A 14,615-nucleotide genomic window follows, 5' to 3' on the forward strand; every position below is an offset into this window, starting at 1 on the left:
CACAGCCTTCTTTTGCACCAGCAAATGTATAACATACGGAAAACAGCGATCGGATCGACCGACAAGTATCGCATCACATTGCCAATGCACCGCACCATTCCAATAGGAATTGAAGTCTAAACAGAGAGACCATTCGATTCACATAAGCTTTGTAATGATTTCGTAAAATATAGATACTAAAGCTATAAAAATACACCAATCACGCACCCGTTTTTATAAAACACAAAGTACTTCACTAAAATGCACCGTTACACAGGAATTCCCTCCAACAAACACGTGCCAATGGGGGATTGGACTGTGGTACAAATTATTTTCTCTCCAGCTACTTTTTTCCACGTTCCAGCAGACCTCAGCCACCCCAAGGCAGCCTCAAAGTCTTCACCATGACTCGCCGCCTTACAATATTGAACATGAACACATGTTTTTCCTTGGGACCTCATCAACCTTCTTCTCTGTTCATGAAAAGAGAAACAAACTAACATTCAGCAAATGAAGCTGATATCAACATATCTGTAATGCGCGTCACATGTTACACAAGAGTCAACCTTTAACACATAATTGATCTCAGGCTGAAATAAACTAGAATTCTAGCACCATCATAATATATCAAAGAAAATGGAATCATAAGTTTTCTGCATGATGTTGAGCAAGGATAATCCTCTAAGGTTCCCATGATTGCCTGAAAAAGAATTAGCAATGAGACTAGTTGATACTACCCATGCTTTGGTAGTGCCGAGGAAAACAAAAGTCCACTTCAAGTTTATCGCATTAAATAAGATCAAGGGAAGTAGGAAGTGCCGCTAGCCAGTGACAGACCAGCCATGAACAGGGAAGAAAAAAAATATTGGCTGCTAGCTTAAGTCGTGTGATAGTAAGAAATCTGACCAAACAGGCATAAACAGGTACGCAAAGTACCAATTTCACATCAAAATAGATATCACATTAAACAATCTAAGATGAAAACTACCTGTTTTTGGTTTTGCTATAGCAGGCCGAACAACAACATGCATGGTGATAATCCCGCTTGGAAGCTCTCCAAATGGTGCTCTACACTGGGCAACAGTCTTGTTGTTTTCCAAAATCTTCCCAGCATTTATCAATTTTATGTCGTTTGCTCCTTTTGGTGCAATCTTTTTATCTAATATCATGGCATTTAAATAATTTTAGAAAATAAAAATGATGAGCAGATTAAAGTTAAGGAGCACAAGAAAATGATAAAAAGAAGAAAAAAGGGACAAGTGTAATGTAAAAAAGGTTCCTCCTCAATCCTGCTCGAAATAGTTCACTATCTGAAAGCCATAAGGTAGCAGAATTTGTAACATCTTAACATCAGAGAGAAACTTCTTAGCAAATTTTGAAAAAAGAAAAAATGTTGCTATAAGATTTTGAACACCATATTTTAGAGATTCATCCACCTTGGTGTGGTATAGGCTTATTAGACTGAGGAGATAACTTTTACAAGATAACCATCGAGATATTTTCACAAACAGCATGGTTAAACATTTAAAGTTCATGTGTGCGAGGAATGCCGAAGTGAAATGCAGACAAGTCCACTACCGCCTCAAACCACCTACTGGTACTAGAACGAAGCAACAAGAAAAGGCACACCAATAATAACTATAAGTTTGGTTTACATACTAAACTAGTAACATAAAGGATCCCAGAGCATGTCTTTTAGTTGCATAGATCTCAGGTATCCTAAAGAAAGACAGCGAGTACAAATGGACATAATACAGAATTAAACAGATCCTTATCACAAATTGTCAAAATAAGCCCAAAAGAAACATTGCCTTCATAAGCATGAAGATCATGAGAAGTTGCACACTCGTGATCTGATCACTTTTGTAGAAAAGTCTGTCGGACTAATTATTCGGCCAAACAGAGATGTCATGCAGAATAATCCTATAAAAGTGGTTTTCACAGGCACCATTATATGGGTCCACCGTTTGGCGGTGGGTTCTACCTGCTAAAAAATGCTCCTATTTCAAAATAATTCAAACAGATCCTTCCATTCATATCTTCTTCTTCACATAAAAGTAACTTCTTTGGTCTACAAGAAACAAATCACTAGCTTTCCAATCATTAATATCTTATCTTGGACCTTTATATTATCCCTTCCCACATGCCTAAAAAGAAAGCGAGCGGTACTGTGGCAATCCATTTCCGAAGTTTGAACACAGCGTTTCCATGGTTACGTGAAATCCATATTTAAATAAAATCTGAATACCAGAACGGCTGAAATGCAAAACACCTGAAACAAAGAAGTTACCAGAAACTACAGAAGTATTTTTGTTCAACTTCTAACACCGCATATTTCAAGAGTGCTTAACAGCACTCAATCCCTTCTGTTGGGTTTAATCTTAAAAAAAATTACGAAAACTTCAGCAAAATCTGCAGATGAAAAAGGTTGGTCTCTAATAAATTCCCATTCCATGACCGAGAAATATCCAAATGATGAAACTTTTGCATTCTGGTCATCGACAAACAACGAAAATTCAATAAACATTACATCCATGAAAGTGGCATTCACTACTTAAAAATAAAAACTCGCAAAAAATCATCAAACGGAAAGTGGAGGTCACTGACCTTTTGGCCACTCGGCCACGATTCTCTCCTTGAGCATTGCCACGGTGGACGCAGGCGAGTAGCGGAACGGGCCGATATCCGATCCATCATACAGACGGAACTTGAGCTCCACCAGGTCCTCCTCCGGCATTTGAAAAAAGCTCAAACTTTCCACACCAATTCAACCCACTCAACACCAAAACGCTTCCACTCCAATACTCTGTTTACTTCCTGACCACCAAAAAAAAAAAATAAACACCCAATTTAATCACAATTTTGATAATCCCCCAATAATTAGCTCATTTTATCAATGCACTGGAGCTGGTTAATTCTTCATTTCAAGAAATAAAAAAGAGATAAAATGGCCAAATAATTCCACAACTATCGGAGTAATCAGGAAACATACCAGAAGGAAGACAAGGATCGGGCAGAGGGGAGAGCTTTGTTGCTTTTGCCCTTTGCGTGTCTGATTAGGGTTTTAGGCGAGGAGAAAACCCTAAGACGCGATCTTGCTTCTTTTGGATATTTTCTCCAGCAGAAATAGTAGAAAAATAATTCAAATTGTTTTATTCGGGAAGCAATTGCCTTCTATTTTTCTAATTTTCTCGGGACGAAAGGAACATTTAACCCAAAAATAGAAAAGAAAAAAGTGAGATTTGGATTTCGAATGCTGTCAGTGAGTAAATAGTATCTGGGTTTTTTTTGTGAGTAAAAGTAGACCCTGTAAGAACGAGAGAATCTGGGTCCTCTGTTTCGGGGACACTCGCAGTAATCCCAACGATTGAGTGAAAAGAAATTTTTAGTTGTGACCGGATCATTAATTGTCGGATGAAGAGTGAATGGCGGAAGTTGGGAGTAGGAAGGGTCGCCTCACTTTCTGGGTCCCTTCACATTGACCAGAATTTAGAGGGGAGGTTAACTCGCGGGCAAATCTAGGTGTTATATTTATAGAAAGTTAAGATAAATAGTCATTTAGAGCCGTTATACCACATAGAGATGTTAAAAAAATAAATGTTAAATATTAATTTAATGATTTCCGTGATAATGTCAATTTTTTTTTTCAAACTCTTTTTTTATTTGTTACAAATGACATTTGTAAGACTCATCTTTAAAAAGAAATCAATTGAAGTAAGTTTTCAAGATCTATTATTGGTGTAGGATTGACATCACTTTTCTCATATGTCAAATTTTGTAACAGAAAATTTATATGTCAATTCAAGTAGGATTGACATATATGTTAGAGTTTCTTCCTTAAATTTGATTGCAAGACATTCCATAACTTGACATCTCCTTTGGAGATGGTGTTAGCTAGCTTGTTGAAGTTTTATTTTTCTATATTTTTTGTTAAGGTAGCCAAAGGGCCTTATTTAACTAGGCTGTTAAAAATGCTCTTAAAAAGGGGACCAGCTGGCGGCGAAACCACGATATTCTACTATTTTGAAAGCCGAAAAGACTTACATAGACATTTCAACCTTCTTCTAATCATTATTGTGTGATTCAATAATGTTAAGAATTCAACTGAGAGTGAACTTTGTGTAATACGGTCCAAGAATTTGTTGCAACCACTGAACCACCCGTAGTAATTGTTGTTAGAGATGCTCTTAATATAGAGACTTCATCCGCCAAAAATTAACACTTAGATAGGTGTGTGAAAGTTGTTAGTTCCTACAAGACGTTAGGACACTAATCCAAGAAAGATATCATATGCTTCAGGCTGATCCACTAAAAATTTAGTATAATTTCCCAATAACATCCGCCCAACCCAACTCTATGTTAACCCAAAATATTAACGTAGAGGGTCCAGCCATACATGCACTTCGGGCCCGCTCGTCCAAAACACAGCCCGAACCACAAGACATTGCACGTGGGCTCCACTCTCTTCCTCTTTTTTTTAAAGAAAAACTAATTTAAAATGTTTGAAAACTTTGAGTTTTAACGAACGAAATAAAGGGTAAAGTAAATAGTACCATGTTTGACTTTTTAATATAAAAATGTGATTTTTCTTTAAAGTGAATAGTACCATGGATTTTCGTTAAAACTCCCATTTTTTTAATGGCTGGAATATGACCATTTCCTCTTCGGATTCCTTCCATCCAAACCCTTCAATCTTGTTCTTCAGCCGAACATCAAAACGGTTAGGAGTTAACTAACTTTTTCATGTTCTTCTTTTTCTCCCATTTTCTCTCTCTATTTGACTCTCTTCTATCTCTATCTGAGAGGACTTGGTTTCCACTTTAGGCAACCGAAGGTCAGAATACGATAGGGGGAGCGTGGTTGGGCGGCACTTGGAGCAAGCACTCATTAGAGAACACAGAGAATTCCAACCCGTAATAACTAGGTTTAGTGTTACAAAAGTATTGTTGATAAATTCTTTAATAAAAGAGTTTATTATCGTACATGGCTTTTTTTATATTAGAGAATATATCGGTTATGTAAGGCAAATTTTATACAAAGTTGATATATATCGCTTTTAAGGTAACAAAAAAGCACAAATTATAATTTAGCATCATCACAACATCGGGTGTCGATATTCTAGTACATTGAAACCTTTTTTCTAAGTACTAACTATGTCAACTTTATACATCTATACATAGCATCACCCTTGTACCATTTTTCGGTCGTAATATGATAAATTTCATGTCACTGACGCATACTTTACTAGCAACAAGAAGATGCAGCACGTGTCATGCCTAAAAGCTTGTCCAGTCACAACGCCGACGCACATCTAAATTAAACATAGACCATCATTTGACTCCTGTCCTGCGTGATGGGATTTGACTATGTTGTTGTACGACGTGGCCGCAAGGGTTCCGATGTTGTAGCGGGACCTATAACACATAACGGAAAAGACTTGAGCCTACCATCCATCCGTCATCTCCGCTGAAAAGTTTTCCGATCCAATGAGTTGGCCAGTCAAAGCTTGATCATGAACTGTCAACGTCTGGTGACTGCCACAGTGGAGTTAGGTCCCAACTTCCCAACCCACAGCAAGAATAACGAAGTAGACCAAACTTGCAACTTTTCCGGCGCAAGCCCCCGAGATATGTAGCAGTGGCCGAGTGCTCGACCATTAATCTGTGTGGTTCTTTTAGTTAAAAATTTGCGTGTAACCGACTGCTTTTTAGTGACAAATTATATCCGGCAACTTTAAGTACACCGATGTAATAGCGGAGTTATTCAATGTAACATATTAGGGCAGATTTTCCGATTTGCGGGATAGAGAGAGACTAACTGAGTGAAAGAAACAACACGGCTTGTTATACAGTGGAATATCTACAGTTTTAAGCTTTAACTTCAGCGTTTTAAACTAGGTGAAGAAACAGTGACGCACCGGCGGCACTGTTTTATGCTTAAAACGACGCCGTTCCTGTAGGTCCCACACTTAAGACAGAATATCCAAAAGCTTGTCTTTTGTTTGCTGGCCTTTCTCTTCTACATAATCTTAATCTTCTTTGACAATTTACATGTATGGGTATGGCAAGTAAATACATCGAACTAAGCCTAAAACTGTAATAATATGGTTAATTAGCTCTGCAAAAATGCAAATAAATTCGGAGACAAATACAAGAGTTGTGGAGATTAAAGTAAGAAATTAACTCTTTTTTTTTTCTTTTCATTTTTGTATGCAGAGGAGGGAGCAATTACATCTCTGAACGCCCGCAGTAAAAGCCCGAAGACAGTCTAACACACTCATATCATATGACCTAGAGAGCAACACAAAACAATTAAAAAAAAATTAAAGGAAACCCAGATGAGAAATTAAACTCGCTAATTAAGTGACATTAGTGATTAATTAGTGTCCAAAACGGAGGTGGACTCACAAAAGCCACTCCTCGTCCTCTGCCTGCCCGCCCTATGTAATTAAGTAATTAAGTAGTACTTCATACTTTTGTTTTCTCTTCTTTCTTACCACAAAAACTATTTGAAGACAGAAGAGGTCGAACGAATCTCAGAGCCAGAGAGCCCCGGCCTCTTTGAGAAGAGGGACAAGAGTGCCGTTGATATGAGAGGCCATCACTCTGTCCATTGCGCCAACGAGCTTGCCACCGATGAAGACGACGGGGACGGCGGAGGAGGTCCCCAGCAACCTCGTCAACGCCTTCTCCAAGTCCTTGCCTCTGGGGTCCTCGTCCAGCTCGTACACAGTAGGATTGACGCCCATGCCACAGAAGAGGCGCTTAATGGCGTGGCACATGCAGCAGCTGCTTATGCTGAATATCACCACCGCGCTCTCCGACGCCATCCGCTCTATGCGCTCCATCGGGTCCCCCATGCCCATGGTGGTTCTTGTGGGCATGTAGGAGCCCCATGACTCGGTCTGGTAGTGCATTGTGCTAGCTTAAGTTAAATGTTAAGTTGGGCTTGTGTTGAAGTGAAGTGTAACTGGCTAGAAAAGCGGCTTTTTTGTTAAGTACTTGAGAGATCAGGTGAGAAGTAGTATGAGAAAGTAGTGAGATTTTGGTGAGGCACAGAGGAGAAGAGAGGGTCTGTACTTATAGGCCTATCGGTTCAACTTTTAATTATTTAGGGTTTGTGTTTGTTCTTTTCCGTTATATTTTATTTATTTAATGGGTATTCTTGGAATAAAAAAAAATAGTGGGTCTATATGTATTGTAGTGGTCACTGGTCAGCGCATGCAAGAGAGAATAAGAGAAGAGGGGGAGATCTTTTCCTTAGAGATCAAAATTTTAAATTAAAATTTGTAAATTAAATAATGTGATTGTCAATGATCAAGGTCTAAAATATCGATATTATCCTGATATTTTCATCGAAATTTTCATGTTTTTTTTAGTACCGATATTTCCAATTTCATCGATATTTTAGACCTTGATAGGAATTCTATGTGGTACTAAGTCACTCATGTATCTTACCATGCAATGTATGAAGTGTAAAATATTGTACTAATTCATTACATATAAATGATTATGGTGTGTTTAAACTTCTTTCATTAATTACTACATATTTTCTACATTCACAATGTTTGCCAACTCGCTATATAATCAACTTAAATCAGTTAAATTCATCATGCAATGCATTTCCTTCCAATTTTTTTGTGATAAGTAATAGATAATTGACTAAATAAACATCTTGCAAAGTTTCAATAAAAATTTCCAAGTTTTTCTTACAATTTCCGTGGTTTTTATTTAATTTTTATCGATATCGATAATATCCCGATATTTCCATCGAAATTTCTGTGTTTTTGGACTACCGATATTTCCGATATCATCGATATTTTATACCTTGTCAATGATTAATTTATTATTTAAGTGTTGATTAATATGTTTATTTTCAGTTAATAACACATTATTTAGTTTACAAATTTAATATAAAATTTTGATCTCATAATCTTATCCCTTTATCAAGGAAGAAAATATCGGTGATATCGGAAATATCGGTAGTCCGAAAACACGGAAATATCGATGGAAATATCGGTAAAATATCGATATCGATAAAAATTACATGGAAACCACGGAAATTGTAAGAAAAACTTGGAAATTTTTATTGAAACTTTGTAGGATGTTTATTTAGTCAATTATCTATTAGTTTATCACAAAAAATTGGAAGGAAATGCATTGCATGATGGATTTAACATTATCAAGTTGATTATATAGCGATCTGACAAACATTATGAGTGTAGAAAATATGTAGTAATTAATGAAAGAAGTCTAAACACACCATAATCATTTATATATAATGAATTAGTACAATATTTTACACTTTAGAACCACAATATTGTAAAAGCTACATGAAATTGTCTAAATAATTGTAAAACTATTGAGTGAGTTTATCCTCCTGACAGGAGGAACCCACACACATCATCACTGTCAAAAACACATCGCACGCACACACAACGCACGCACGCAGACCACACCTCAGTCTCTCTCTCTCTCGATCCTTCTCGTTCTCTCTTCTCCCTTCTCTTCTTCCAAACACACACACACACACAGAGCTCCTCAGTCTCTCTCTCTCTCGATCATCCTTCTCCATCTCTCTTCTCCCTTCTCTTCTCCCACACACACACTCACACAGAGAGCTCCACAGGTTGACATCGGATCCAAGTCCAACACACGCACACACAGAGATCGGACTCACAGAGATCTCCGATCTCTCTTCTGCCAAACACACACATGCACACAGAGATCTCTCGATCTCTCATCTCCATTCTCCGATCTCTCTTCTCCCTTCTCCGATCTCTCTTCTCCCAAACACCCACATACAAAGAGAGATCTCCGATCTCTCTTCTCCCAAACACACACACACACAGAGATCGCCGTTGATCGTGGCTCAGGCGAAGTCAGAGGTGCGCCGCGGAGCAAGGATCGTTCGTATTCCGCTTCGTCAGGTGAGATTCCATGAAACCCTAAACCCTAATCTCTCCGACTTCACCCTTCCTTGAATCGTTTGTATATTTGTGAAATCTGATGTATATTTGTGAAATTAATGTTAAGATTCGTGTTTTTGCAAGGTTTTTGGGACGAAACCGGCCCGGGAATCGCCCCACCGTCTCCGGCGTTCTTCTCCGACGTCGCCTCGGATTCCGATTCCACCGTCCATGGATATTTCGCCGATAATTTCCAAATATCGCGATATTATCGATATTATCGATAATATCGCGATATTTGGCCGAAAACCCCACGGGAACCAGTTAAAATATCGCCGACCGGAAAAATCGATATTATCGGCGATATTTCGCTGATAATATCGATATTTAAATCTGTGCCCTTTATAGATCATATGATATAAAGATTGTTGGTTGAACAAATGAATCCAACCATCACATCGCATCATATAATCACAAAATAAATCTAACCATCACATCGCATCATATAATCACAAAATTTAATATAAAATTTTGATCTCATAATTAAAAAAATCAATCCAACCATCACATTGCATCATATAATCACAAAATAAATCTAAAAAAATAATTTCTCTAATATTACCCTATCAGTAAATAAAAACATATGAGAATTTTTTTTTTTTGGTAAACACATATGAGATTTTCTATCCATTAATAATTTAATGGAATTATGGAGACTCATACTATATAGAGGAGAGGAGAGGAGACATGAAGGTCAGGCTTTATCAGAAGACAGTTGGGTGATAAACGGCTGTGTCCGTCCTTGTTGTCGGCCCTATCTACACCATCCGACTAGTTATCAAATTTATAAAACCTATAAAAAAAAGGGAAGAACGTGCCTATCACAAACCTTTGTTCCTTCTCTTGACGTAACCCTTCATGAGCATTTTACTTTATCTACATCCCTAAACACCTTATAATGTTATATCTATTAATTAATAAAATCATCTTTATCAATTAAAAGATGGTGAAAATATAATTTAATTTTTTATCACAAAAAAAAAATTTGATGGGCAATAATGTAATTTTACTGGTCTAAATTTTACTATTTTTTATTGAAGCATCACCTACAAGTGATATTAAAATACCTCAAATATTAAAATAAATAAATAAATAAACCTCTCACTCCCCCACGTTCTCTCTCTCTCTCTCATTCTCATTTTCTTTCATACACACTGTGTAGGCAAATGCTAGTTTTAATTAAGAAAACAAATTTCTATTGATCTGTTTGGACAGTTTATCGTTGGATAAGATGGAATTTGTAGACTTAGGCAAAGCTAATTTATTATTAGGAGGAATTAGGTTTTCATTCGTCTTTTTTCAATTTTATTGATTGAAACCTTGTTCCTTTTCAAATTTTTATTAAGGTCTCTTTGTTTTAATAAATATCTTTAATTATTTCAATAATATAATATTTTACATGTCAAAAGTAATTAAATTTTATTTCTAAACATATTCATTTAGTGTTAGAAACGTTACATTTGATATATTTATATTTATGGATAAATTTTGTATCATATATTTTTATTTTTACTTTGTACCCATTTTAGTTTGCAACCCTTTTTTTTTTTAAATTGTAACAATTTTTTTTTTCAGTTTTAGTTTGTACCCATGTATTAATTTATTTTTGTGTCCATAATTTTCAAACTATTATTTGTACTCATATTTTGTTTAACCTGTTATTTGTCCCCATAATTTATTACTGATGTACCCATTTGTCTTTAAAAATGTACCACTTTGTTATATGTAAAATATACCTTTTTTTGTAAGTACCATTTTTTAATGTAAGACCTATTTATTTATTTTTAATGCAAAATGTACCATTGTTTTTTATTTATATAAAACGTACCACCTTTTTTGTATAAAATGTACCAACTTTTTGTATGTAAAATGTACCCACATTTTTATATAAATGCACCAACTTTTTGTATGTAAAATGCCATTAATATAAGTAATGACAAATCATGGGTTTTATTTAAGTATAATTTATTTTTTAATATTTTCAATCCCACAAATCATGGATTTTATTTAAATTTTTATTAATATAAGTACTACAAATATCAAATTTTAATTTAAAATCATAATAACCTACATAGAAATACATATTGTATTAATTTCAGGGACTTCAATAAACGCAGCAACGAGTCAGGAACATCCGTTATACAATACTGTAATAGCTATTGTCATTTCACATTATCTTCTATAAAATGAAATAAAAAAAAAACCAACAATGTTACAGTTAAATAACATTAATAAATGGGAACTGCATCCAAAGTCACCCTTATTATTATGTATACATATGGGATGCTTGATTAGGATTAGATGAATATTCATAACGTCCATGATGGATTTGGACGGTTTCTTTTATCCTTCTTATCGAAAACAAACTCTTCCATATATACATATTATCTTGCTGTTTCTATATTGCACGTGGGGGGATGGGGATTCATAATTCATTACTAGTGATAGTTTATATTATATTTTATGTGTTTATCCTTCGAGTTTATCTTTTTCACTTAATTAATAGATCTGCGCCAATTAATCATTCTCTATATATAGTATTATCTTATTATCGTATTAATCATTTCGAATCTCCCACTTTGTACTTTAGATAAATTTAACTTAAAATATCGCTGGTATCATACTAGCTATTATCCAATTAATCATTCTCTATAGTATTATCTTATTATAGGAAAACTCAAGTTGAAATCTGCGTTGGTTCGAGAAATGGATAATGTTATATTTCTGAACGGAGATTATTTTAATTTGAATTACATCAAGGTTGTATTGTACTAATGGAACATTAGAGGGAAAATCAAACTAAATGGCTGATTAATTAACGAGTATTGTACTAGTACTGTTGGATAGCTTTTTTGGCTTTGAATTATTTGTAATGAATAAATGTACTGGAGGTGGGGGCACATGCATGCTTAGCTCCATGGCTCACAGCACGCATGCTTAGACATGTATGCAGCAGTCCAATGTGTGGCAGTAGCTTTTTCATTTCCTGAATCTTGCTGATCAATTTCCAGTACTAGTAGTCTAGTACTTCTAATTAATATTACAGATAACGGGGAGAAGCCAAACCAAACCAAACCAAACCCAGAGGAGGGAGAGATGAAGTCCGTACAGGTTTAACAGGAAAAAGTAGGTTTTCTGCTTTTAGTTTTTGGGGTCGCTGGCTCTGCGTGCAGAGGCACAGAGGCAAGCAATTAAGGTTATGTCTTGGGTGCGAAGGATATGCATCACCTAATAAAAGTCTCAGCTGGAGCTGGGCAAAGAAAAGAAAATGATACTATTCGATTTTGCTTCGTCACTTGTCAGCGACTTTTATTTAATTTTTACCCCATTCCCTTTTCAGTCTTCCCTCCCGCATATGCCCTACCTACGTCTCTATATATATGCATGCATCCTGTATATACGCACGTATATATACATGCAGACCGTGAATATGCTTTTTGACGAACTGTACGTAGAGATGAATGGTATGGTGACGAGTGTATATTCAGTACGTAGAATAAATTTACGGTTGGCGAGATGAGGTTCAGATCCTGGACTGTGAAACACCGGATACATATGTACACACACATAGGTATGTGAAGTACACGTACCTTTTCTTTGTGTCAAGGGGCTTAAAGGATTGAAATGCCACAACAGGCATGCATGTCCCTCCACTCAACATACGTACCATCTATGACTATATGGTCAAAGAGTAATGCTAGGAAGACTAAATTTGAAGATAAAATTTACAAACTAAATAATGTATTACCAATAGAAATGAGAATGTTTATCAATACTTAAGTAATTAATAAATTAATCATTAACTTCCACGTCCTTTAGTTTTCAAAATTTAGTTTACAAATTTAGTCTCCCTAACATTTCTCATGATCAAAACTCAAAAGAAATCTAATGGTTTGAACTTTGAACAAACAGAATAATCAAAGATCTCGTCAAAAAATTCTCCTATGTTCCAGTTTATAATATGACTATTAAATGAACGTGGATCCTCTCCTGAGCTAATGGAGAGGATCCTCCTGACCAAGTGTTATGGGCCGTTGGATTTTCATCAAACGGCTATAATTATATTAACTTTAAAAGGACCCACCTGTTTGTAGCCGTTGGATAAAAATCCAACTGTCCATAACACTTGATCAGGAGGATCATCTCCATTAGCTCAGGAGAGGATCCATTCCCTAAATGAACATCAAAAGATCATTATCGCACGTATACTATATATTAGTGCATACTAAAAACACCCTTCAGCGTATAAAGAATCATGGCCGTGGGATGATAGTGTACAATTCATCGGACGGGAGGGGTGGACGGTAGAGGAGTGTACTTTGACTCTCGGGAATCTACTTCTTTTTTAAGTGGGAAAGAGAGAAAACCATTAAAGAAAGAAAAAGGAATTTAACCTATTAATTTCAATCGTACAAAAGTTAATGTTTTTGGTATATACAAAAGCTGTATTGTTGTGTAGCATTTGGCAGGAATGAATTTAAGGGTCGCGTGATGAAATCCTCAGCTTTTTTGGATTTTGTCGCAATGTTTATCTTCTTCTCTGCTATCAGCTAGCAGCTGATTCATTATTCAGATTCAGACTATATATATATATATTCAGCTTATATATATATATATATATATATATTCAGCTTACCATTTAGAGAGGAACATGCAGAGAAAAAACAAGGCGCGCGGGAGTGTCCAGAAATATCCCAAAAGACGAATGAGCATTTATAAGAGTCTTGTCTGGAGCTAGATAAGCTGAGACACGTATATTAATGGAAAGTCTTCTTTATATATATGATTCTGGAGTACTCGTGAATATAAATATATAACTTTCTCTAAACTTTGGACCTATATATACAAAACTAGAACAAATTTGATAATCCTTTTGGTAATTGTACTGGGTTGGATGTTTTGTAGATGTCATTTTACGGAGTTTATTCTACTGCATTTTGAATTTAAACTATTTTCCTCTGTTTATTAGCTTAAAATAATAATATCGCTTGTAATAAAAAATAATAATTATATTTCATTTGGACATAGAAGACAAAAAAAATACAAGATGTATCATGAAGAAAACAAACATATATGCTTGCTATTTGAACTACACTATGATCTTCTTTTTAACTAAAGTGAGATTCAAAGAAATAAGTCTCAACTTCATTAAAAAGACACATAAAACGATTAAAAAATATAGTTTGTTGATGCACAAAACCGGATGGGTCTTGGAACAACGTAAATCCGACCGTGAATCTGCAAGAAAGTAAATAACACAAGATGTATCGTGGTTCACCCCAATGTTTGGGTCCACACTGATATTGTATTTCTCTATTTGTGAGCATTGTGGCTTTGTATGTGAGGAAGAGAGCTTCTGAGGGTAAGAGAGCTCTCCCCCATGGCCTAAGAATTGGCCTCTCTTAATGAGGAGAGTGAGGGGTCCTTTTATAGAATAAGGGCCCCTCACTTATTACATATTTGCCCCTTCATTTATTACATAATTACATTTGAGTTCCCTGAGTATTTATACGAGATCTAAATACATAGACCATAAGTATGGTACAAACAGTAGTCCCTCAAGTCTTCAGTCAAGAGAGTATTTTGGCGGGAGACTTGAAATTCAATCCATGTATGGGCCGAAGTAACTAGATGTCGTCTATAACTGAATACTCGATATGAGGCGGTG

At 35.7% G+C, this 14,615-nt stretch overlaps 2 protein-coding genes across 2 annotated transcripts; both read right to left on the minus strand.

The window, feature by feature from the left end:
- Positions 1 to 137: 137 nt before the first annotated feature.
- On the minus strand, positions 138 to 3,482 carry LOC103404150 (membrane-anchored ubiquitin-fold protein 4-like). The gene is made up of 4 exons (XM_008343033.4): positions 2,972 to 3,482; positions 2,587 to 2,796; positions 968 to 1,138; positions 138 to 452 (listed from the first exon to the last, which is right to left on the minus strand). The coding sequence occupies exons 2-4, from the start codon at positions 2,714 to 2,716 to the stop codon at positions 397 to 399; spliced, it is 357 nt and encodes a 118-aa protein (XP_008341255.1). The 5' UTR covers positions 2,717 to 2,796; positions 2,972 to 3,482; the 3' UTR covers positions 138 to 396.
- A 2,662-nt stretch (positions 3,483 to 6,144) lies between these two features.
- LOC103404149 (glutaredoxin-C1-like) lies at positions 6,145 to 7,036 on the minus strand. Its single transcript, XM_070817037.1, has 2 exons — positions 6,476 to 7,036; positions 6,145 to 6,269 (listed from the first exon to the last, which is right to left on the minus strand). The coding sequence occupies exon 1, from the start codon at positions 6,893 to 6,895 to the stop codon at positions 6,515 to 6,517; it is 381 nt and encodes a 126-aa protein (XP_070673138.1). The 5' UTR covers positions 6,896 to 7,036; the 3' UTR covers positions 6,145 to 6,269; positions 6,476 to 6,514.
- Between the last annotated feature and the right edge of the window lie 7,579 nt (positions 7,037 to 14,615).

Source organism: Malus domestica, chromosome 17 (genome assembly GCF_042453785.1).
Source record: "Malus domestica chromosome 17, GDT2T_hap1".
Taxonomy (NCBI): Eukaryota; Viridiplantae; Streptophyta; class Magnoliopsida; order Rosales; family Rosaceae; genus Malus; species Malus domestica.

Bases quoted from the DNA above. Each gene is read 5' to 3' on its own strand.
- LOC103404149 (XM_070817037.1), bottom strand. From the start codon at position 6,895: ATGCACTACCAGACCGAGTCATGGGGCTCCTACATGCCCACAAGAACC.
- LOC103404150 (XM_008343033.4), bottom strand. From the start codon at position 2,716: ATGCCGGAGGAGGACCTGGTGGAGCTCAAGTTCCGTCTGTATGATGGA. The intron at 1,139-2,586 runs GTCAGTGACCTC...CCATGATATTAG, and splicing joins CGTGGCCGAGTGGCCAAAAG to ATAAAAAGATTGCACCAAAA. The intron at 453-967 runs GTAGTTTTCATC...TTTCATGAACAG, and splicing joins TATAGCAAAACCAAAAACAG to AGAAGAAGGTTGATGAGGTC.